The 24157-nt window shown below is 37.4% G+C and overlaps 1 protein-coding gene and 1 pseudogene across 5 annotated transcripts in view; both read right to left on the reverse strand.

Moving 5' to 3' along the window:
• Positions 1 to 217: 217 nt before the first annotated feature.
• NFAT5 (nuclear factor of activated T cells 5) overlaps positions 218 to 24157 on the reverse strand; it is a 125634-nt gene continuing 101694 nt past the window's right edge. Inside the window, exons 8-15 of one of the 5 annotated variants that reach the window (XM_029241177.1) lie at positions 23448 to 23582; positions 23270 to 23322; positions 18772 to 18904; positions 14801 to 14881; positions 6394 to 6542; positions 3084 to 5586; positions 2184 to 2427; positions 218 to 1735 (exon numbers count right to left, since the gene is read on the reverse strand). In XM_029241177.1, the coding sequence (XP_029097010.1) occupies positions 2192 to 2427; positions 3084 to 5586; positions 6394 to 6542; positions 14801 to 14881; positions 18772 to 18904; positions 23270 to 23322; positions 23448 to 23582 (3290 nt within the window). In that variant the 3' untranslated portion in view covers positions 218 to 1735; positions 2184 to 2191. Of the gene's footprint in view, positions 1736 to 2183; positions 2428 to 3083; positions 5587 to 6393; positions 6543 to 14800; positions 14885 to 18771; positions 18905 to 23269; positions 23323 to 23447; positions 23583 to 24157 lie in introns of all 5 variants that reach the window. The other 4 variants (XM_029241180.1, XM_029241198.1, XM_029241191.1 and 1 more) reach the window with 4 other exon arrangements.
• Positions 10705 to 12344, reverse strand: LOC114906443 (annotated as a pseudogene).

Consider the following 24157-nt stretch of genomic DNA (forward strand, 5'->3'; position numbering starts at 1 on the left):
CACAAAGAACCAAGGAAGACCATCACAAAAAGGGGGAAAAATCTGACTGTATAAACAAAACCAACACCACAATTCCACAAAGTTCAGCTAAATGTATCGGATAGAAAAAATAAAAAACAGAATTGTAGCCTTCAACAAACAATTAACAGGCTATTTTTTGTACACTTAAAAAATAAATGAAACTGACAAGAATGCCAAAACATCTTATCTACATATAGAAGCCACACACAATTTGGCCTTAAACTGTATTAACAGCTTTCTACATGCCAAAAGGAGAGTAAGACATAAGCATGTGTCCAGACAACAGGTTGTAGAGAGAAGCAGGCATCCCATGGGTGGTGAGAACACCCAAATCTGTATAACTAATGCTACAACTGCAAGTTCTGGAGTGTGTTATTTTGCTCTCTATAGATGTAACACAAATTAATTCTTCATATTAAGTCAATGATATGACCCTGTAAAGCCTAAGGCTTGTGGGAACCATCAGATAAGTGACCACTTCAAACTGTAAAGCACTGAGGTGACAAGTGAATTACACTCACTGCAGCTCAGGGAGAAGTGATGTTTCAAGAAATTTTAGTTTGTCTTTTTTTTTTTTCAGATTAACATTTACACTGTTTCCTATTAGAGGGAAAAATTTGAAGACTTCAGAACAGCACCGTTCATGGAAAAAAAATGCATTGTTTCTTGTTTCTCAGGAGTCAGCTCCCCTCATTCCTGAAAGGATACCCCCGGGCCTGTGCTGCAGGAGTTGCTGGGTTACCCCAGATCAAAGTGGTCTTTTCATTTAAGTTACTACAGGATCACAAAGCTAGTAATATATTACTAATTGTCTAAAATAAAGTGAAGAAGAGGGGAAGAATAGTATCGCTGAACATAAAAATGGAATACCAGTTCAAGACTGGGATAAGAAGAAAACAGACTTGAATTACTCTGTCAGTTTTAACTATTGTAGGAGGATATCAGAACATAATTTACCATATATTATCCCCTTCATTTTTAAATAGAGCAAGATGTTTATATTTTTCTATGCACAGTTATGGCTAAAACCCTTAACAGAAACACAGAGAATTAACAACTCTCTGAAAAATAAAATCAATAGCATTCCAGCTGTTCCCAGTTTGTGTGTTGTCTGTGATAAATAGAGTCCTCTTATCTGTGTAGAGCTCTTAATACAGCTTACCTGTCAGAATGTTACCCCTTCAGTTTCTCTATAAAAACTGAATGAAGACTGCTTCACTTTGGCCAATAGCTGTGCTTTTTATATTCAAAAATCACAGCCTAAGTTATGATTTGAACTTTCCTTTTTCAAAAGCCACTACTTGACTAAATGCAGGAAAGAAAATCTGAATGAAGAACAAAAGTAAACATGAAACATGAATTATTTTCTAATAGCAATAATAACTGAGTGATCCAGCTTATCAATTTAAACTGTACTTTTAAAGAAATAATGCCTAGGAAAATAGCAACAATTAATTCTGTCAGCTGGAAACTCAAATAGATTCTCAGTCATCACTGTTATTAGGAATATAAAATAAAAAGATGTTAACAATGGTGGTTAATCACTGCAATAGGCAGCACAGGTGTGCTCTTTTGCAGTCAGAGTAAAATCCATCCATTTATTCAATCACAGTTTTTCATATTTTGTTTTCTTTTTAAAGTAACAGTTCAATAATCCTCATGGAATCACAAGATCTCAGGGTATCTTGAAATCAGGATTTTCTTCATGGAATTTCTAAAAAAAGAAGAAGTTTAATATAACTCAATAGGGAGGGAAAGCCTTTACAAAGTTCCCGTAGCCCTGAATGATCCCAAAGTATATTACAGTACTACAAATGATACTTTATCATATTTATACTGTCAGACTTTTCAGATTCAATATTTATTTCTTGAGGAACGGAGATATGAGACATAATTATATCTGATATATAGTACATTCATCGGATGTTCTGTCATTCCAAGGAAAAGAAGCTTAGAGCCAGAAGGAATGCCCAGTATTAACAATATGACCTAAGCTATCATTCAGAGTAATTTATTTAGGGTAAAAAAGTACCATCTTGTGAGAAAGCCATATTTTAAAAGATCAGAGTCCTAACAGTGTTATTACTTAACTCAAATCTGCTAAGAATAATAAAATTTATTGATGCTTTTCAATAAGAAAAAAGCCAAAATGCAATACTCACATATCCAGTTAAAAGGAGCCAGTTAAGTTGTTCCCTTGGTTTTGCAATGAAACAAGCAAATCAATCTTTTCAATGTTCTGATTGGTGTTTATAGAGGATGCCAATGGAGAATTCTCTGGCATTTGCTGAGAAAGAAGTGTTGTCACAGGTGGCTGGCCCTCGTTTTGCGGTTGGCCTGGCTGACTTATGGCCATCAACTGATCTGGCAATGCAGCTGGTCCAGAAGTTAAAAGCTGACTACAGTCTGCAGAGATATTTAAAATAGAGAAGCTACCTGATTAGTTATTTTCTGTTAAGATTCATAAGAAGGTATTTATTAGTGGCTGGGATAAATTCATTACTGTGTTTGCTCATTATAGAGTTAAAAGTGAGGCGCACCTGACAGCCTCCAAAAAGGTTTTCATTGAACAGTAGTAGAATTCATCCTAGGTTTCCTCTAAGCAGTATAAAAATACAACAATGCTTAGTTATCACCATAAGTCCTATATAATTTCCTTGCTATATAAACATTTAAAGAAACATGGTTTTCTACATCCTTGGAAACTACTTACTTTAATTGGCTGAAAAATTTTCTGTCATTCTTACTTCATTTTCCTTTCAAGTTTATATCTTAAAATGGCAAACACATACATTTATATATGTTACCACATTTAATCCTTCCAATATCCTTTTCAAGTATGTAATATTACCACCACTTTAGATATGGAAACTGAGGTTCATGCAGGTCAAATATCCTAAGGTCTCAGTCTGTAAGTGGTATAGCTGGGATTTGAACTCAATTGTGTCTAACTACAATCTGTGCTCTTAAAACCACTATGTTGTGCTTTCTTCTAGTAATAATAATGTGACCATTTCGACCAATAACATTTAAGAAATGAGAAATTAGAAAGAGTTTCTTACTATTTTGAATGCCAAATAAGAACATTCCTGAAGTCTGCTGAGAAGAGCCAGGAGAATTTTGTAGTTGGTTCATTGTGCCTCCTGTAGTGTTGTGAAATAAAGTAGCCTGTGGTTGAGGTGAAGATGTGGCTCCCTGGATTCCAGGCATGTTGTTCTGAGGGGAATAAAGGGGAGACTGTTGCATGTCTTGTTGGTTTATACTGTTCTGCAATGCAGACATGGATGCTGGAGAAAGGAAGAGTGTTACTTGCTGCTCTTGAGAACTGGGTGACCCTTGGACCAATTGAATCTGAGGAGAGCTATGGAACAAGGAGGTCTGTGATGACTCGGACTGGGCAGGACCTGGGTTCTGAAGTGAGGAAACTGTGGGCTGGTTCTGAAATTGCATGGGCTGCTGTTCTTGATTCATTGGGGCCATATTATTTTGTTGATGAAAAATTGACTGGTTCTGCTGCTCCTGATTAGCCATTGGATTTTGACTTGGGTTGAATATCATGTTTGGTGGTGGCTGCTTTTGAGATGCCATTGGAGCCATGGTATTCTGATTGCTGAATAAAATGCTCTGCTGTTGCTGCTGCTGCTGCTGCTGCTGCTGCTGTTGCTGCTGCTGCTGCTCCTGGGATGCAGAGTTACTCTGGATGGCAACCATTGAGTGCTGTGACTGGAAGATTGTTCCTTGTTGGTTTTGAGGCATTGGATTAGGAGGAAGGGAGCCCAGGGAAACCTGAGGCTGAAATAGACCTTGCTGGGAGGGTTGTGCCTGTTCTTGGGAAAGCATAGGGGTCTGGATGTGTGATATTGGAGCCTGCTGTTGGAATGCAGCTTGCTGCTCAGTGTTTGATGTTGACTGAAGTGGAGAAATTGAATTCTGAGCTGCAAAAAATGAAATCTGTTCTTCCTGGGCTACTGTGTTAGTTTGAAGATTATTCATTGGACTCTGGGAAAGAAATATGTTGGCTGACTGCTGGTCTTGAGGAACAGAAGAGCCCTGTAGCACAGCCATGGTATTTTGAGAGTGAAACATTGGAGGCTGCATTGGTTCAGAGGAGGTTGTAGAAGTCTGACTGTGGACAATAGGACTTGGACTATGAAAAATAGAACCTTGAGTTTCCTGGGAAAGGTTCTGAGCATCAGCAATAGGATTCTGAGGATGAAAGAGTTGAGCCTGTGAATGAGAAGACTGCTGCAAAAAATTCCCTGATTGGAGTGACATCATCTCATTACCTTGCTGGAATAAACCATTACCTTGCTGCTGAGTACCATTATTTTGAACACTTATCATACTTTTCGTAGATGAAAAAAGGCTAACTTGAGGTTGACTGTCTCCACTATGTTGCATTTGGACCATGGTCTGAAAGACACTGTTCTGAATCTGTTTTGCTTGTGTTCCAGTTTCTTCTCCATCTGCTGAACTTGATGTCTGAAACATGGTAGTGCCAGGAGTTGCAACCTGCTGTGTGGTGGTTGTAGCAGTTTCATTTCCAGAAACTGCAGGAGGAGAAGAAAACAATTCACATTGCATTTGCATGTCCTCATTGGCTGATAACGCACTCATCATATGAGAAGTCTGCTGGTAAACTGGAGACTGCTGAAGGTTTCCATTTGCTGAAGCAGTTGAAGGAAATAGCTCTGACTGAATCTGGGCAGCTGCCTGGCAGATACTCTGTTGCATCTCTATCACCATTGCAGCTGATGATTCCATCACTTGCTGTTGCTGTTGTTGCTGTTGTTGATTAGATAATGTGTTTTCATTCTGTGGGTGAACATTTTCAGCTCTTCCAGCTATTAAATTATCTGGTCTGGTATGGACTGCTGGCTCTGTTGAGGAAAACATTCCAGGGCTTACGCTATTTTGAATTTGACTGACTTGTTGAAAAATGTCTGCACTAAGCTGTTCTTGAACATTCTCATTACCATCTGGAGCAGAAAATAAAACTGAAGATAACTGTTGTTGTGCCTCTAAAACTTGTTGGACCAAGTCAACATTTCCATTGCTGCCACTAGTAGTACTGCCTGTAAAACTTCCTGCCTGCAGCTGTTGAATTGTATTCTGTAGCTGCTGACTCACACTATTTGGTGATGGGAAAATATTTGATGAAATCTGCTGCTGTAAAGTCTGTGCTTGTTCTTGTAGTGGTGACTGCTGCTGTTGCTGTGATGCCTCAGTCAGGTGTGACAAATTAACCACTGTACCATCTGACTGTAATACCTCTCTAGACTGAGTTTCTCTTGTCTGAAACTGTGTAGCCTGCTGCAGTAGTGCTTCACTGTTGGGCAGCTGACTAGAAGCAGAAACTGCTGGAAAGGTACCAGGCTGTGAAATGTCCTGTGTTTGGATAGTTGTCAGGGTCTCTGGGTTGTATGCCTTGGGCTGAATCTGTTGTTGCTTTTCATTTTCAGAAGGTAAGTGGGAAGATGATGATGATGATGAAAAAGACCCGTTTCCTGCTATGTTAGAGATATTTTCTAATGTTTGTTGAGTGGATCCAACTGTCTTTGTAGTCTAAAAAATAAAAATTGCCAAATAACATGTACATATAAATATTAAATGAACTCATATGATACTTCAAAATTATTATTATTATAAAAACATATGCAGGGCCAATTTTACCCTCTATATTATTATTTGGAAAACAGGTGTAAGACTGTGATTCTCAGTGATAACATTATGTCTTACTGTCATCGGGATTTTTAAATAAGTATTATAAGCAAAGATAGTCAAATAAGTAGAAGAATCATCAGCTACTGGAGAGTAAGAACACAATAATTCTATGGTTGATGGATTAGTAGCCAAATTAAAAATATGTCCATTTGTGGATCACTGGTAACATTATTGAGAGGGGGGAACAAAGGTAAAATGGAAAAGGAGCTTTAGGAAAAGAGTGGTGGAGAAAAGGAAATAAAATGTCTCTAGTTTTGAAAATGCTAAAACCAGTACTTTCATTAATACCACACATCACAAAGGTCTAGCTAATGTATTAATCCCTCCCTTGTCAAAAATGTATATTGGCGTATAGCTGATTCACTTTGTGATACAGAAGAAACTAACACACCATTGTAAAGCAATTATACTCCAATAAAGATGTTAAAAAACATGTATTTGGAAGTTGCTTCGCAGGCTATTTTATTTGAATATAAAATCATTTACTCTGCAAAGCAAAATTCATTAAGTGAATCCAAAGAGAAACAGATATAAAAGAAATAGGAGAAGTAAAAAGCATAAATATGGGGAAAAGAAATCAAACTACTCAAAATATAGCAATTTTTATATTTGAGGTTAACATGTGGGGCACTAGTCAATGCAGCTCACCTTAAAAATAGGGGAAGATCTTTTCTCTGCTGTTACTTCCATTGGAGTAACATCTTCACTCTTAATCACACTGCTTGATATGAGTGGAGTGATCAGAGCATTAGAAAGAATATTTACCTTATCTAAGTTACATCCAGCAGTTTTCATTGCTGCACACATATCAAAAAAAGAAAGAAAAGTTTAAAATCACTGAAATCATCAACTATTTCATTCTACTGTGTGTTGACATTAGTCATGATTTAAACGTCTATTTTTTGATGCTATGATGGTAGCATGAGATACAAAACTGGTGTATCAAAATGTGCCCTTTTTTTTTTTCTTGGTCGTGCTGCGCGGCATGTGGGATCTTATTTCCCTGACCAGGGATTGAACCCAGGTCCCTTGGCAGTGAGAGTGCAGAGTCCTAACCACTGGACCACCAGGGAATTCTTTGCCTTCCCTCTTTTTAAGTATCAGTGCCCTGAGAACTCCTGGTAAGAGCCTGAGACTATGAGTTAAATATCGACAATTGAGCATTTCAGTTATCAAGTGATACTCCCCAGCACCCTTCCAAGGTGCCTGAATGAATACACTGCTTAACATGACCATAATATATTATAGGATACAGCTTGGAAATCTCTAGGAGGTTCAAGCTACTCAATTACAACTGTTATGTTCTCCTCTTAGTATGTGGCTGCCTGGCAGTATAAAGCCAAACTTTTTAAAGGCCATAGGATTGTCTGAACATTTCTTTCCTCAACAAAACTCAAGCTTCTCATTAAAAGATGCCACCAATTAACCAAACAGATTTCACTTTTCTAAATTAATGTCTTAGAAAACTTGAATTTGCCAAGTTGACACATGAACACATTTCTCTTTTAGATAGTACTTAAACTTCTGAAAAGAAAAAATTTTAAGTCCTATTTTAGGTTTACCAATTAAATTTCCAAAGCAAAACCAGCAAGTATTTTTCTACTTCCATCTACTTCTATTTTCAGAAGTAGTTATAGATTAACAACCAAGGAAAGGCAATACATAGCAGATAGGTAAGTTCTACCACTTCATTATAACTATTTTTCCCTCTTGATTCTCTTTCTTCTTTTTCGTCTATTTAAGCCTGCCATTGGCACTTAGTGGAGCATACTGATAATCACTAATGGCAGTCTTCTAAATTGAACACATAGCCAAATTCTGATCTAAAGGTTTACCACTACTTTGAGACCCTGTGTAAAGAAATATAGATTCCCCAGAAGGCTCAGTTGTTAAACTTTTTTTATTGAATTATAATTAACATACAGTATTATATTAGCCTTAGGTATACAACATAGTGATTTGATATCTTTATACATAGATTTCTTAATTTGATATTGAGAAGAAATCCTGGCTACAAAGAGGGTTTTAAAATGGAATATGGTATACGAGCAGGATAGTTATCTTTGTAAATATTTTGATTTAAAAATATTTGAAACCTTCTAGTCTTTATTCAGCTTGTCTCACAGCCAGCTGGCTAGAAACAATTCCTATGGAAATTGATTATACTGGGGGAGGGCAAAGTGCCCATTTAACTTTCAATATTCTATGCTTTATTACTCTAAGAAATTAATTATTTACTCATGAGTTCTCTGGACCTATTTTCACCTAGATACTATCAATACCAATATGATTCAACTCACAATCCAATTCTGTCTGAGACAAAGCTTCAGATCATGCACAGGGCAGGCATTTAGAAGTAATTCAGGCCCACCCCACAAGACAATCTGAAAGACCATTAGTGTTGTCTTACGTTGATCCTGTAATATCAACTGCTATTCTTGCTTTTGAATTCTATTAGAATATGAGTTCCATGAAGGCAGAGATTTTGTTGTTGTTTACTGATGCATAGTAGGTAATCAATAAATATTTGTTGAATGAAGAAATGAATGAATTAATTTTACTTTTCCTTTATCGTAGTCAATTTAGTTTGTTGTGGGCTGTTTGGTTAATCTTATAGTGTTACATATTTTCATTAACAGTATTTCTGGCCTAAAAAATTTCAGTATCTAAAAACAAGTTTATATTACATTTCAATTAGACACTGCATATAAATATCCATTGACAAACAAATGCATCACCTACACAGTTACTGCTTAACAGATCTATATGCATATTTGCCCCAAATTTATTTAGGGAATAATTCTCTCTCTCTCTCTCTCTCTCTCTCTCTCTCTCTCGACCTCACTGCACGGCTTGTGGGATCTTAGTTCCCTGACCAGAGATCAAACCCTGGCCCACGGCAATGGAAACCCAAGTCCTAACCACTGGACAGCCAGGGAATTCCCAGAGAATAATTCTTATTAGTGTGATTTTTCTTCTTCTGGCAAGTGAGAATAGGTGGAATAAGTTGAGCAAGAGTCTTTTACTTCTCCTAAGGAGACTATTCACAAATAGGTATGTCTACTAGTGTAGACAAACAAGGAAAGGACTTTTTGTCTAATGCTCAAAGATACAAGTCTTTCTATGGCCATATGCATAAAGTCTTTGTACAGCCAATGATAATTTAGTTTTCTGAGCCCTATTCTGGTCTGCTTGTTGTGTTAGCTTTGCGTGAGCTCCAGCTGGAATCCTGCTGGTGCTGCCTGAAGGAGTGGAAGGTGCTTCCCTGGGCTGCCTGGTGTCATTAGGTGGGGGTGAGGGGTGCTGGACCTGCAGGAGGGAAAACCTTTCTCCTGGTATGTTCTCTGGTCTCCTGGTACTAATGGGGTTCCCATTATATCACTGTTGGTGCTGCTGGGGAAGGGAAGCAACTACATGGGCTGTCTTTTGCCACTGGGTACAAGGTCAAGAACTGTGGAGTCTGGGCTGCATAGCTCTCTGCCACTGGGCAGAGGTTTGGGAGACCCTGGTCTAGTTTACCTTCTGCCCCTGGATTGCCTTCTGCCATTGGATGGAGGGTTGGGAGACACCTGGTCTGGATCTTACTATGGCCCTGGTGGAGGGCCAGGTGTTGCCAGGTCTAGTTCTCTCTCCACTGTTGGGGGAAGGATAGAGACACACAGGGCCTACTGGTACCACCAGTGCAGGTGGAGGGAGCCTGTGTGCTGCTGCCTGCTGTGGGGTGGAGGATGGGTTGGCCCCCTGGGTTCTGCCCTTGCCACTCCTGCAGACGTACTGACCTGCTGCTGCTGGCACATACGAGTCCTGTGTTTTGGGCCTCCTGGTTCCACTGTTGGCAGATCAGGTCCATTACTAGTTGGCGGATGTGGGGAATGGGGTGGGCTAAACCCTTCCAAATTCTGCTGCTGTTATTGCAGGTTGGGGTAGGGGATGGGCTGGCCCCCAAACACTGCTAATGGGTCAGCTGCTGTCACTTGGTACGAGTCATCTCACTAAGTCTCTACTGGGCTTTCCCTTTCCTGATCTTTTGGCCAAAGAGAACAGGCTTTTCATGCTTATTTACAGATTTATTATTTTGTCTATGCCTGTTGCCAGTTCTGAGTCGCAACCGCTGCCCAACTCAGATAAACTGGAGATAAAAAGAAAACCAGTTAACTCACTTGGTGTTGTTCTGTAAGTTCTAAGGTCTTTAGCCAGTCCTATTCCTTTTTTCTATATTTCAAAGTCATTTTATACTGCTGAATATTTCCAAGGTATTAAGTAGATTTAGAAAGGAGAAACAGGGAAAAGTGGGTCTATACTATCTCCCCCACCACCCCCTCAGGAAAAACAGCTTTATTTGGACTGAGAATTGGAGATGAGAGGAGGACCTGAGGGAGCATACTGAGCTAAGGAGTAGAGATTAGTTTCCAAAATGGCAGTCAGAGCTCATCAGCCAAAAATGGGCTCCACTTCCCAGCAGGCTTGCAGTAAGTGCAATCAATAAAAGGCCTGCTGGGAAATGTTTATTTGCCACTAAATCACCCAAGCATGCCACAATTACAAGAAAGGTACAGGTTGTTTTTTTGTTTTCCATAATTAAATTTCCATAGCATCTCCCCAATCAAAAGTATTACAAAAAGAAGTAAAAAATCACATTTTACAGATCTTAGACTTGTCTTCAGCATTTTGCTCAAATTTCACCATCTTCAAAAAGTAAAACTCTTGTAAAACTCATCAGCTAAAAGTTCTATCCGGGCTTCCCTGGTGGCGCAGTGGTTGAGAGTCCGCCTGCCGATGCAGTGGATATGGGTTTGTGCCCCGGTCTGGGAAGATCCCACATGCCGCGGAGCCGCTGGGCCCATGAGCCGTGGCTGCTGAGCCTGCGCGTCCAGAGCCTGTTGCTCCGCAACAGGAGAGTCCACGGCAGTGAGAGGCCCACGTACCGCAAAAAAAAGAAAAAAAAAAAAAGTTCTATCCAAGCAGTGAGAATACGGCCTTCGCTAGCCCATGGCAATTCTTTTCCCATTTTCCCTAGCCAGTTAGGGTTAAAAAGCAGAGTAAGGCTCAGATTGCTGGGGTGGGGAGGGGAGAGACTCAAGGGCTAATTTCCCCCAGTACAAGATGGCATCTGAAGCTTGATGGGAGAGCACAACTGGAGGGACCTGAGGGAAGAGTCCAGGCCCTGTATTCAGTCAGAGTCACTGCTGGAAGAGGAGGAAGAGGAGGAGGAGGAGGAGGAGGAGGAGGAGAAATGCTTGCCATGCTTGTGGTGTTTGTGCTTCTTTTTGTGAGCTTTTTTCATTTCCTTCTGCATCTTCTTGTGGATCACCATTCCTGGTCCTACCATGCCAGGAGCCAAAGGATTCACAGGATGCATGCCAAGGGCAGGTGGTGGGTATGCAGGGGGGGTAAGGACCTGTGGGTTGGCATCCTGGTTACGTGGTTGTGGCACAGGATGACAGGTCCACTAGGGGCAAAAGCTGGATTCCCCTGGGGTGATCCTGGGGGAGTGGGAAAGGGGCCTGGAGGAAAGGTAGGGTTGGCAGGTGGTGGATGGGCAGGATTGCAACCTCCAGGGTACCTGATGTTAGGGGGTATGGATTTGGCCCTGGCTGCCCAGCATTGGGATTCCACATGTTCAGGTGTTTCCTCCAATCCAGGAATGGAGAAAGAAGGAAACTGAGGAACCAGATGTCTCGTCACCTTTACACCACCGCCTGGGCTAAGTCTACACTATCTTTTCTCAGAACCCACAACTGTATCTTAACGGACTTGCAAATAATACTAAATGGCTTTTAGTATCTTTTCTTCCTACATTTTCACTATGTATTTAATGAGCCCTTACAAAGTTCCAGGCACTGTTCTAGGTTATGAGGATCCAGTGATGAATAAGATGGATAAAGCCCTACTACCTGGAGGTTACATTTTAGTGAAGGAGGAAAAACATACAAACAAGTAAAGTCTGTACTACCTAGAAGTTGGGGGAGAAGTTTTAAGCCAATTCAGAAAATCCACAAAGTAAATTATTAATTTTTATTTTGGCCATGCCACATGGCCTGCGAGATCTTAGTTCCCTGACCAGCGAATCAAACCGAGCCCCACAGCAGTGAAAGCGTGGAATCCTAACCACTGGACCACCAGGGAATTACCCAGAAAGTAAATTAGACAGACATATTTAACCATCCCCATATCAATTTGAATTTATGAAGACTACTGTTATTGATAGTTTATGCCAAATAATTTTTAAAGAGTGTTCTCCTTCCATCCATGCCAAATAATAACAATTTTGGAAACTTAGAAAAATCTTTGCTAAGTTTGTTGTCATCAAGCAGCACTTAGGTCATATATAAATACATTTGGTTAAAATACAAATTAAGATTTATAAGGGATGGAAATAATAGAGTAAAAAGAATAAAGAATTTTGGGGGAAATCTAAGTTGCAACCTCTGTCAGTTATTAGCTGTGTGACCTTGAGCAAATCACTTAACTTCTCTAAATTTTGGTTTATTTACCTGTAAAATGAGATTGAACTACATTATCTCTATGATTCCTACAAGCTCCTAAAACTTTTCACATAATTGCAACCAGTTAGAGAAAAACATATGCTGGCAACTATTTTTTCACATTCATCCAATTAACCACTCTTTACAAAGCTAAAACTGAGAGACTGCACATCAATACTCTATCCCTGGGTCCTAAACCTGCATCACAGAGTTTTTGAATGATCTGTCTAGAATTTTCACTTACATCTTCCTGTACGTATATAGATATAGAAAACTTTCTGGAAGCTGTTAACAATAGTTTACACTGTACACTTTATCTTATGTAATTTGTATTACTTTTGTGTTAATATATACACAGTTGGGTAAAACTGAAAAATGAATCATGATGCTTTACCACTAGCCTTAATATCTCACTGAGCAGTTGTGCAGTTATCCCCTTTACTCTCCACCTCCCCCTGCAAACCCTCTCCGAGGAATGAGAAACTTGTTGCAGAGTGAAAGCTTTCAATGTCTGGCCATAATGTCCTATTTATGTATCAAGTTCTAAATCTTACTGTAATTGATGGCTATTTTAAAGAATGTTATGTGGAGGGTTATGCCATAACACAAATTTAAAAGTCATTTATGTTGCTCAGTCTTCATCATTAAAGCATACCTAATTAAATCTCTCAGAGGGCACCTGGGCATTATACCAAAGCTCTGATTTCGAGGAATCACAAAAATAAGCTATTTGTCAAGGGAAATTCCTAGTTGAAAGCTATTGTTTAACTATTGAAAGCTATTGTTGGTTTAACTGATCAGGAATCTCCAATTAATGATACTGTATTTAAAAATGACAAATGAAAAATTTTAACTGATAAGATAGTTTAGTATTTAATTTTATATCTTCATAAAATTATTTTACATGATTTCAGTTGATAAAATTGTCAAAATAAGAAGGTCTGAATTGTGAAAAATAATAATATGTGTATGTGTGTTTCTTACCCATTTTTTAGGCTTGTAAGATTTTGATCAAATGACTAAATCATTTTATTACCAAAAATTAAACATAGCATTTAAAACCTTTTAACCTTCACTATGAGAAATTTCACACTGGATTACATTAGTGTCCCACCAGCCTGATACTCTATGAAAGAAGCATGAAGGAGTTTTTGCAGAAAAGCAGGAACACATCAAAGTTGGCAAAGGACAGACCATAAATGTCCCTGACTTTCTTTAATGATTGATTAATTATGGTATTATTCATCTAATAAACATCGTTTGAATTATTATTGCTTAGATGTTACCTTATACACTAAAGCTCGACCTGTCTTTTTATTATTTTATTTATTTATTTTTGTGCGGTACGCGGGCCTCTCACTGTTGCAGCCTCTCCTGTTGCGGAGCACAGGCTCCGGACGCGCAGGCTCAGTGGCCACGGCCCACGGGCCCAGCCGCTCCGCGGCATGCGGGATCCTCCCGGACCAGGGCACGAACCCGCGTCCCCTGCATCGGCAGGCGGACTCTCAACCACTGTGCCACCAGGGAAGCCCCCTCGACCTGTCTTTTTAAATTCCTCTATGGAACCTTGATTTCCTCACCTGTGAAATGACAATCATAAATTTCCTATCTCATAGACTTGGCAGATTAAATGAGATAATGGTGGTAAAGAGTGTGGAATGCTGCCTAGCATTTAATATATGTTCGAGAAACATTAGCCATGGTTATCCCTAGCAGAGACTTGTAAATTTTCCTGTAGTTAAATCAGATCATTATGCACTTACTTGTGCATAATTCCTAATTAATCTATTTTGGAACTGTTGATAGAAATTATAATGGCAAGCTATACTAAACTGAATACATATATGAATGCTGAATTTTACTATGACAATAGGAAAAAAAGTCCACTGTATTTGATAAAATGTATTAAGCATATTATGCCCCTTAAAAATATAAGTATACAAAATTTTAAAATTTAATTTAACTTATGAATTTCATGGCAGAAAAATATAAGTAAAAGCTAGAATTACAGGAATAAATCAATGGCCATTATGCAATTGACATCTTCATATGTAATGGCACAAAAGCATCATAATTGAGAAATACATTATAACATCCTGAAGATATCTTCATTTTCTGTTTGGAAATAATGGTGTCAGAAGAAAGAATGGTACCTAAAGAACCTAAAGCAACTTTTCCAAATGCCAATAGTTTCTATTTTGGTCTCTTTAGTCTCAATGTCAACTACTCTTATTGGCAGCAAGAAGCTTTATAAAGCTGTTTTATATACATTATTGTATTCTATATATACTTTTAAGATTTTTAATATTAGGGAATAAAAAACAAAACAAAAACTTCTCTATTCCAACACATGTTAAAAAAAAAGTTGTTTATATGGTAAATGAAGGGAAATATCAAGTTGGGAAGCAAGTCTCTGCATTCAGTAAAGTCAAACAAGTATTTATTTTACAATATGGAAGATAACCTGCAAAGTGTTCCAAGTACACAAGAGAAAATAAAATAGTAAGGTTTGCTAGAGAAAATATATAGCATCACTAATTTACAATTTTTGAGCAGAATTAACTTGGTACCTTTCATGGCCTCTTCGAAAGAGCAAGGTCTTGCCGGACTAGATATTTCCTTCTTCACGTTTACATTCAGAGCAGCAGCTGCTGCTATTAAGACAAACAAAAAGGATTAATGTATTTATTTAAACTTATCCTAACAAAACGTGTATCTTAAAATTCTTTAACTGGAATATCTTCTCACAAAGCACTATTAAATTATTTGTTTAGCAGAAATTCTAGGTTCAGATGAGTTTTTATAATCACCAGTCTACGCTCTAAAATGCACCTGTCTCCCAGTGGGCAGAAACATATGCTTACTTATTAAAACAAAATAAAAACAACTGCAACTTCAAAAAATCTTTCTTGTAACAGTACACATATTTATATGAGATGAGTAGAAGACTGATATGAGATTTTTAAACTTACCAAATATACTGTAACACTAGCATGAAAAAAAAATTCAACATTTACCTACATAAATGATTTATTTAAAATAATACTGATTCAGAGTCAATTGAGCTAAATTTTTTTAAAAACTGTGATGAATATACAAAATCTATAACATTATGATTATTCTTTTTAGCAAGCCTTAGAAAACATAATCTTTGCTATTATTAAAGGAGAATTACTACACTACTATATCTATACATATCAAGTACATCTACTATGAAAACTTTAAATTTAATGAGCGTGAGAGTAGAGATCAGTTCTGAATGGTAAAGTTAAATAAATTCCAAATAAACAGGTTTTTACTTAAAATGACTGTATAATAATTTTATTTAAATAGATGTTAATTTCTATTTTTCATTGTATTTATTTATTTTATTTATTCCCTTATTTATTCAAAATGGGAATTGAGTCAACTTATTTTCAATGTATTTTTCACATGACAATGCAAAATGATGGTTATAGAGAATATAAAGAGACAGTTAACTGTGAATAAAGAGACAAAATGTACACATCTTCTAAGAATGAAGTAAAAAAATTTATCTAAGCATGCTGCGCTGCACACGAGGTCCAACAAATGATAATTTGAATGAACTATCAATTGAATGAAATTATCAATTGAATAGAATTGATGAGAAAAAAAATCCATAGACAATTTTAAAGCATAACATTAATTCTAATAATTACAGATTTAAAAATGGAAACTCATCTTTGAAAAAATTTTAAATTTCTACTTTTAAAACAAGTTTTAGTCATTTGTCTTTAGAGCAACAAAGAATTATGAATAAATATTTTATCCTCCATTTCTTATAGCAATTACTACTGCAGAGTCACTGCAAAAAATAACTAAGGAGATTTCTGTGTCTTAATAGATGGAAGTAAAACAAATCAATGGCTAAGCAATGCTTCAGTGACTAACTGGCAATGAAACAAAGGTTTTATGACTCTGCAAAGTTAAGTGCCTAAGAGCATGTACATGCAATGTATTTTTGGCAGTATAGACTCAGAAGGCTTTAGAGGGGCTTGTGTCTGGCAGAGCATGCGGAGCCAGCCAGTTTATGTACACTTGAGCCCCTGCCCCAATCCTACTTTTAGACCGTGTACCAAGTATACAAGATCCCAAAATTTTCTGCACAACTACTCTATAGACCATGTGTGAAATCTCAGGCCTATAGGGTGAACAGAGCTTACGAGCACTGGCCAGTGCATCAGGGCCCTCCAGGTAGAGGATGGAGCCAGGAGAGGGAAAAGAAGGGTGCCAGCCTGGGGATTCCTCTTTCTTCATGTTGTCATATCCCAGTTTGGACCTCCAAGCAGTTTGAAAATCCTCAATTCGAATCTGGCCTTCCAGGTTATTATGAAGGTATTTTGGTCAAATTAGGAGGATAGAATATACTTTATTTATTTGTTATTTTTATCTATAACTTTTAAATATTTAGGCAAAATGGTGTAGCAGTTGCCATTTCTACTCTTGACTCACAAAAATTATGCTGGGCCTTGTTCTAGCTGTTACAATTACTATACACCACTGACTATTCAAATGTTTAACCACAGTCCCTGGAGGAATCACAAAAGCAATTAGTTTATCATAATGAGACAGTACAAATTTTCTATAACCAAGTTTTCCTGAAATCATATTCTCTCACATGAACACCTAAAAAGATGCTCACATTTTATAAAATATAAAAAAAGTGAAATTGTGGGAAGATTCTTTAATTAGCTATATCATAAAGGCAGAAACTGAAGCATTGGATCTCACTATAAAATTTGCATATTATATATTTATTCAATTAAGAGTTTCTGAGGGCGACTGCTATCTATGATGTATACAAGGGGGAAATACTTAAAAGAATAAACTATGTTAGTGATTGCCTAAATGTGGCCAAATATAGCCGATTAGTGTAGGCTTTAAAACAGAACACTTAAAAGCTGTTTTATTTGGCAATTTATTAAAGGGAAATTTTTAATAATCAGCATTCATCACTAAGAAATGAAGATTCATAGTGCTGATGCTAAGCACTTCAAAGTCCTGAAGTTCTTTATTATTGATCATAAAACCAAACAAAAACAACAAAACCTCAGTATTTTCAGGATGGCGAAAACTTTAAGGCTATTTCCACACACACACACACACACATACACACACACACACACACACTTCCTTCTTCCCTTCCCACACAATTAATTACTGTATGCCATTTTTCTCCCCCTATGAGCAAACTCCTCCTCACACAAATACTAAATGTTAATATTTAGTAACTAGCAGTTACTAAAATGCTTTAACTACCATTAGTTTTAAATCAAATTTTCTTGGATTTTTGAGGCCTTCTTAGAAAGAAAACAATCAACTATTTCATCTTTAAGTATAAACCAATATCCTCTTCCCTAGTTTTGTTGAAGCCAGTATATTATTTCCAAACTTTGTCTTTTTCTGTCTGAAATTTCTACTTGTGATCTTTTATTCTGAGATAAATACTAAAAGGATTTCATTAGTGCTATACTATGGCACAGTTTTGTAGCAAACTGGTGGGAAATAACCAATATTGTCAAACTCAGACATGATTAAAAAGAACAAAAAGGGAACAGATCACATTAAGTGATAGAATGTAATTATCAAGACTAGTTATAACTCTGTCCTAGCGACTGTTTCCATCACTTTTGTTGCCAGGGCTTTCTTTCCTTGCTACCATTTTCCACTTTGTACCTCACTGAATCCTGAACTATTTGGGAATAACATATCGGTAAACGTAAAGATATGGAAGAACTTCTAGCTCTAAAGATTCCTGAGATAGGAATGGAGTAAACCATGGTAAGCATGGCAGAAACCAAGCCTAGGTCAACAAAACATGTGAAGAGCTTCCATTTCCAAAATGTTCTCTCTGCTTCTCCAGGAAAAGCCTTCTCTTCTTCAGGCAACTAAACTAATGTAGGCAAAAAACTCTTAGGACACTTCTTACCCAGAGATCTAAATTTATAAGCAACTGCTCTGGTTTCTAAAGCACCTGTTTTACCTAAATGCTTAAAATTACATATAAAATATTTATTCACCAGAAGTCTTTGATATTTTTGATAACACAAATTTGAAAATGTTACAGGCATATGATTCTATTTGTGATATTATCACTTATCATTCCAAGCTATCTCTCACCTCTCCCAAAATGCATCCTATAAGCCAGCCAGACTAAAAACTATTAGCAGTTTCTCAAAGTCGTCACTTTCACCTTTCTGCACATAAGAGGTACTCAATGAATGGTAATTCTTACCAAGGAGTAACTTGTATGACAACTCTGGAGAGCCTGACTTCAGAGCACTTCTAGCTTTTCTTTTATTATTAGAGCATAAGGCAGAAACAGTTCCCTTAATATAAGAGTAAAAGCAGTGTTTGGTGGCCATCTTCTTAGGAAATAATGCCATCTTCAAAAAATACTGATATCAATTCATCTTAGCACACAACTTTCTCTTTTAAGTTGGCTGGTCTTCTTCATATTCTTCCAAAGAACTAGAAGTTAATTATTCCTTTTGATTCAGAACTTTTTATTTTGACATACCTGGGTCTGGAGTGTAAGTGAATGGCTGAACATCATGAGATCTTCCAGCATTGGTCACTACGTATATTCCCACTGATACTGGCAAAGTTATATGTTGGTCATGATATGGGGGAACCTTCACAATAAGATGATTCTAATTGAAAGAAAATTACAAGAGTCAGAAAAGCAGTAATGTTTAAATTAAAATTTTCAAATAAAATATGATAATTAAGTACATTTCCTGTTAGTTGTAAAGTTTAAAAAGTCTGACTAGGGGAAAAAACGTAGTATTTAAAAGCATCAGGACATTAATCTTAAAACTGCTTTTAAGGTAAAATACCAGTGTTTTACAATGGCTTACAAGGTCCCTGCCCTGTCAACTTTATCTCATTCCCCTTCTCCTCCAGCTTGTTACACTCCAGTCACATTGACCTTCTTACACTAACACAGTAAATTCATTCTTTTAACACACTAAATTCATTTTTACCTCAGAGCCTTTACAACTTTCTGTTCTCTCTCACTGGAAAACTCTTCCTTTACCTCTTCAAATGGCTAGTTCCTTATCCATTTTCAGGTCTCATTCAAATGTCATCTCCTCAGAGAAGCCCTCTCTGACAATCCTATTTAAAGTAGCACCCCTCTCCAATCTGACCACATAATCTTGTTTATTTCTAAAATAACACTTATCACCACCTGAAATTACTGTGATTATCTGCTTCTTTTTGTCCCTCTCCAACCAAAAGAATGTAACCTCCATGAGAACCTAGGATGTTCTGTTCTTCATTCTATCTCCATGGTTAAGCAACTCACACAAAATATACTCAAATATATTTGTTGAAAAAAAGAATGAATATATATTCAGGAAAAAAATATGTCCACCAAGCATAATGTCAGTTACCATACAATGCAGTTCACTACTTCCTAACCACTTTAATTCTCATTTAAAGTCAATAGGGTTCAGTTTACCCAAACCTCAGTAGATCAAAGTCATTTTTTTGTATGTGAAAATAGTGGTAGAAGCATCCTTTTAAGAGAAAGGAAGAGTTCCATAGATGCTTCAGCAGCACTTATTCTTCTTAGAAGACACAATGAACCACATTTGACTTGTTCTCTTCTTCCCTAGTATGTTATAGTATTGGGAAGGAATATCAAGGGGTAGTGATTATTCTTTTTATACTGAGTATGTGATATGCAGGAGGCCAATGGTGATAGCTGAGGATGAAGTGAATGTGATGACATTTTTTACTTAGTTGGATTATAGTAGTTGGTTGACTCAGTTGAATAGAACATGTGACAAATGAGGCCAAGATTTTGATTTTTGAGCTTAATTTGTTTCTAAGCCATCATAAAACACTCTCTGAAATAGTCACATTATACATTTAAAAATAGCTTCTTGGGGCTTCCCTGGTGGCGCAGTGGTTGAGAATCTGCCTGCTAATGCAGGGGACACGGGTTCAAGCCCTGGTCTGGGAGGATCCCACATGCCGTGGAGCAACTAGGCCCATGAGCCACAACTACTGAGCCTGTGTGTCTGGAGCCTGTGCTCCGCAACAAGAGACCACGATAGTGAGAGGCCCATGCACCGCGATGAAGAGGGGCTCCCTCTCACCGCAACTAGAGAAAGCCCTCGCACAGAAACGAAGACCCAACACAGCCAAAAATAAATTAAAAAATATATATATATAGCTTATTTATGGCATTAATAGAATGCTTCCTGAGTCCAGTTAGCCATCTCAAAAAAAATCACACTTCTAATTCAGGTGCAAAAACATATATAAATGTGTGTACATACACAGGTATTAGGGGGCAAAAATCTGAATGCACATACTCAATTGCCCATGAGGCCATCAAAAAATGTACCTGCAGTGATCCAACTTCTAAGAAACAGAATCTTAAAATCTTGCCCACCTTCCTTTGTTTAAACACTGCAACTACATCACAAAGCAGTCCTACCTACAGTTAAGGAGATGGTTGAATGGATGGATTTGTGAAGTATCTTCCCGGTCTTAAAATTACATATTGGGCAAACTCAATAACTGAAATTATTCTTCTGAATAAAAAGTTGTTTCTTGGTAATTAGTAACAGAATTAGTATCTAAAAGTCAGATGCATATTTTATTTAAACAAACCTTTTACTCCACTTGCTTTGGAGAGCGTATTTAAGCAAATCTAATTTGAAACCTTTTATTTATTTATAAAGTTTATTTTATTTTATTTATTCCATTTTTTGGCTGCATTGAGTCTTCGTTGCTGTGCATGGGCTTTTCTCTGGTTCCGCAGAGCGGGGGCCACTCTTTGTTGCAGTGTGCGGGCTTCTCACTGTGGTGGCTTCTCTTGTTGTGGAGCACAGGCTCTAGGTGCGTGGGCTTCAGTAGCTGTGGCACACGGGCTCGGGAGTTGTGGCTCGCGGGCTCTAGAGCGCAGGCTCAGCAGTTGTGGTGCACGGGCTTAGTTGCTCTGCGGCATGTGGGGTCTTCCTGGACCAGGGCTCAAACCCGTGTCCCCCTGCATTGGCAGGCAGATTCTTAACCACTGCACCACCAGGGAAGCCCCCGAAACCTTTTAAAAGCCAAATGAACCTATTTTCATACTAATTCTTCTTACTTCCTCAATCTGAATCCAGAAATTCTACAAGTGGTTTGAATTAAAAACTAAGTAAATTGTAGATAGTGATAGTAAGCTTTTTAAAAATACTACTCTCAAAAATTAAGAGCAATTAACTACCACTGAGCTAGGAGTACAATACAGACAAAACACACAAAGGATTGGGAAACCTGTGGAGCAGGCAGAATGTTCTCTGAGGTAAAAAGAGAAGAATATATGAAATTTAATTTTTTTATCTTTTAAAAATATTTATTTTTGCTGTGCCGTGTCTGAGTTGCAGCATGCGGGATCTTTTAGTTGCGGCATTCGAACTCTTAGTTGCAGCATGCGTGTAGGATCTATAATACTTCCCTGACCAGGGACTGAACTGGGTCCCCTGCATTGGGAGTGCGGAGTCTTAGCCACTGGACCACCAGGAAGTCCCTGAATTTTAATTTCTTAGAAAAATCTGCTTGGATTCAAAGTAACGACTTTCTTTTTTCCAGCAGATAATCTTTTTCAGAGCTTACAAGCTCTGAAGTGGGAATGGTCTGATCAACAAGTTATACAAGAAATCATAAAATGCCAGAGTTAGAAGGAACCTCAAATAATCTAGTAAAAGAGTTTATCTTACAGATTAGAAAAGTGGGGCAAAAGAGAGACTTGTCTTACACAGGTAACACAGATTGTTAGTGACAAAGAAGGTACTAGAATTTCAGTTAAGACTAGTCTAGCAGAGATTGTCTGATGGTAAATGTGACAAAGGAATGGCTGCTGAGTCCTATTATCTCTTCTTGACAGCATGTAGGAAAACTTTCTGCATAGCATTTGTCTAGGTATATAGGAAGCTCCACCTTAAATGATACTATGTAGTGAAGAATTCATTTAACTCAAAGTGAGGTATAGTCTTTTCCCTTGTCTACTGGGAGGTGATCTCTAGGCCCCTAGAATGTCCTGTCTGACAGAAGTATCTTCGTTTGTTTAGGGGCTTTGGCCACTGTAAAGTTTAACAATGTAATTTATGAAGAGAGCTTTGAAACATGTCATATCATTTCCAACCTCTGGGGGAACTGGAGACTAAAGGTTAGCTGCACGGGCAGTATGTGATCCAACCCAAATAAAAACTCTGAATACCAATAGCTTGGATGAGCTTCCTAACAGGCAGTACTCTGTATGTACTGCCTATGTTGTCACACATCAATGTGCTGAGAAGGTAAGGCATCCCTGAGGACAGGAAGCTTCACCTTCAGGACCCTCCCAGACCTTACTTTATGTATAGTCTCTCCCTTTGGCTGGCTCTGATTTGTGTTCTTTTGCTTCTCTGTTCTTTATGAACTGTACTTATACATACCAGTCTTCTGCGTATGCCTTATATCTGATTTACTCATAAGTTTGTCTTTCTCTTTTGTTAGTTTCAACTTCTATGAGGTTGGTCTTATCTGCTCTACATACTAATTCTTAAGTCAGTTCTTTATCCTTGTTTTCAAACTTTTTTCCTTGTTATTTGGAAAACAATAAATAGCAAGGTCCTACAAATATAGACTCTTTAAGTGTAACAAGTAGTGCTTCTGAATGCAAAAAGGTAACTAACAAGTATAAAACACCTGGCACATAGCAGGTACTCAATAAATGTTTCCCTGTGATTTAACTAAATAGTACGTTAAGATAGTCCAAATCCTCAGAGCAAATAAATATTAGGAAATCTTTCATTCATTAACAATGGTAATTTGCTAATGCTCTTAACTTTTTCAAATAGAGAACTGTCATTTCTAGCATCAGTGGAATAAATCTATTTCAGTTAAAGAAACCCAAGAAAGAAACTTTAAATGATTTACGTCAACCTCATATAAAGAAGAAATTTGCTAATGCAGGAAAATTTTGGAGCAAAACTCAATTTCTCAGTAAGCAATCAAACTGTAAAAAGTTTAAATTATACCTGATGAAATAATTCCATGTCGATTTCAGCTTCTGACTTCCAAGAGTTTTCATCTGATTGAAATAAAAACAGTGACTTACTAAAATTGTGAAAAATTTTTTACTTTGTAGCTACAACTATATCTTTATAACAAAGTGAAACACGCAACAATTTCTAAGGCAGTACTGTGCCTACTTACCAGAAACATTTTCTTGGAAAATAACTTTAGTTCCTTTCAGAAAGTTCTTGCCGATTAAAAATACTTCTTCCTCTCCTTTCACTGAACAGCTATGTAAGCTCTTCTTTAAGATTTCTGGCACTCCTGCTGGCTGAGCTGTAGATATATATAAGCATTCCATAAAAAGAACCACCAACACTTACTTATCTAAAATCAACTCTCAATTATCCAGTTCTATAAGTTGTCGTTGTTGACCCCTGAATTTGACTTCTTTTATTCTGCATATTAAATTTTACCATAACAGAAAGCAAAGAAAAAACAGAAAAGTCTGTATTAATTTTTAATAACTATTGTAAGATTTTATAGGGATGGATTAATGTCTGCGATGACATTTTAATTTATTAGATGTCATCTTTGTTTTCTCATTACATGAACAAAAAAAGGTGTAAAATATGAATTTGGTCATGTTTTTGTCTTAATATTTTTTAAAAATTCAATTTAAAAACAACTTTATCTCACAATCTTAACCTTAAAAATGTCAGCTATGCTATGCCATTACAAGACTTCTGAGGCAATGTGAGCCTATGGGTGGTATTGAGGGCATCTTTAAGGATCTAGACCCAGGACTCAGGCCCTAAACCAAAAGAACACTTGAAAACAGACTGAATGCAATTCAGAGTAATTCTTTCTACCAGGGGATCTCCTTGAACTAGGATATCCTGAGGTTAAAG

Source organism: Monodon monoceros, unplaced genomic scaffold, assembly GCF_005190385.1.
Source record: "Monodon monoceros isolate NGI ecotype Baffin Bay Population unplaced genomic scaffold, NGI_Narwhal_1 Super_Scaffold_10, whole genome shotgun sequence".
Lineage (NCBI taxonomy): Eukaryota > Metazoa > Chordata > Mammalia > Artiodactyla > Monodontidae > Monodon > Monodon monoceros.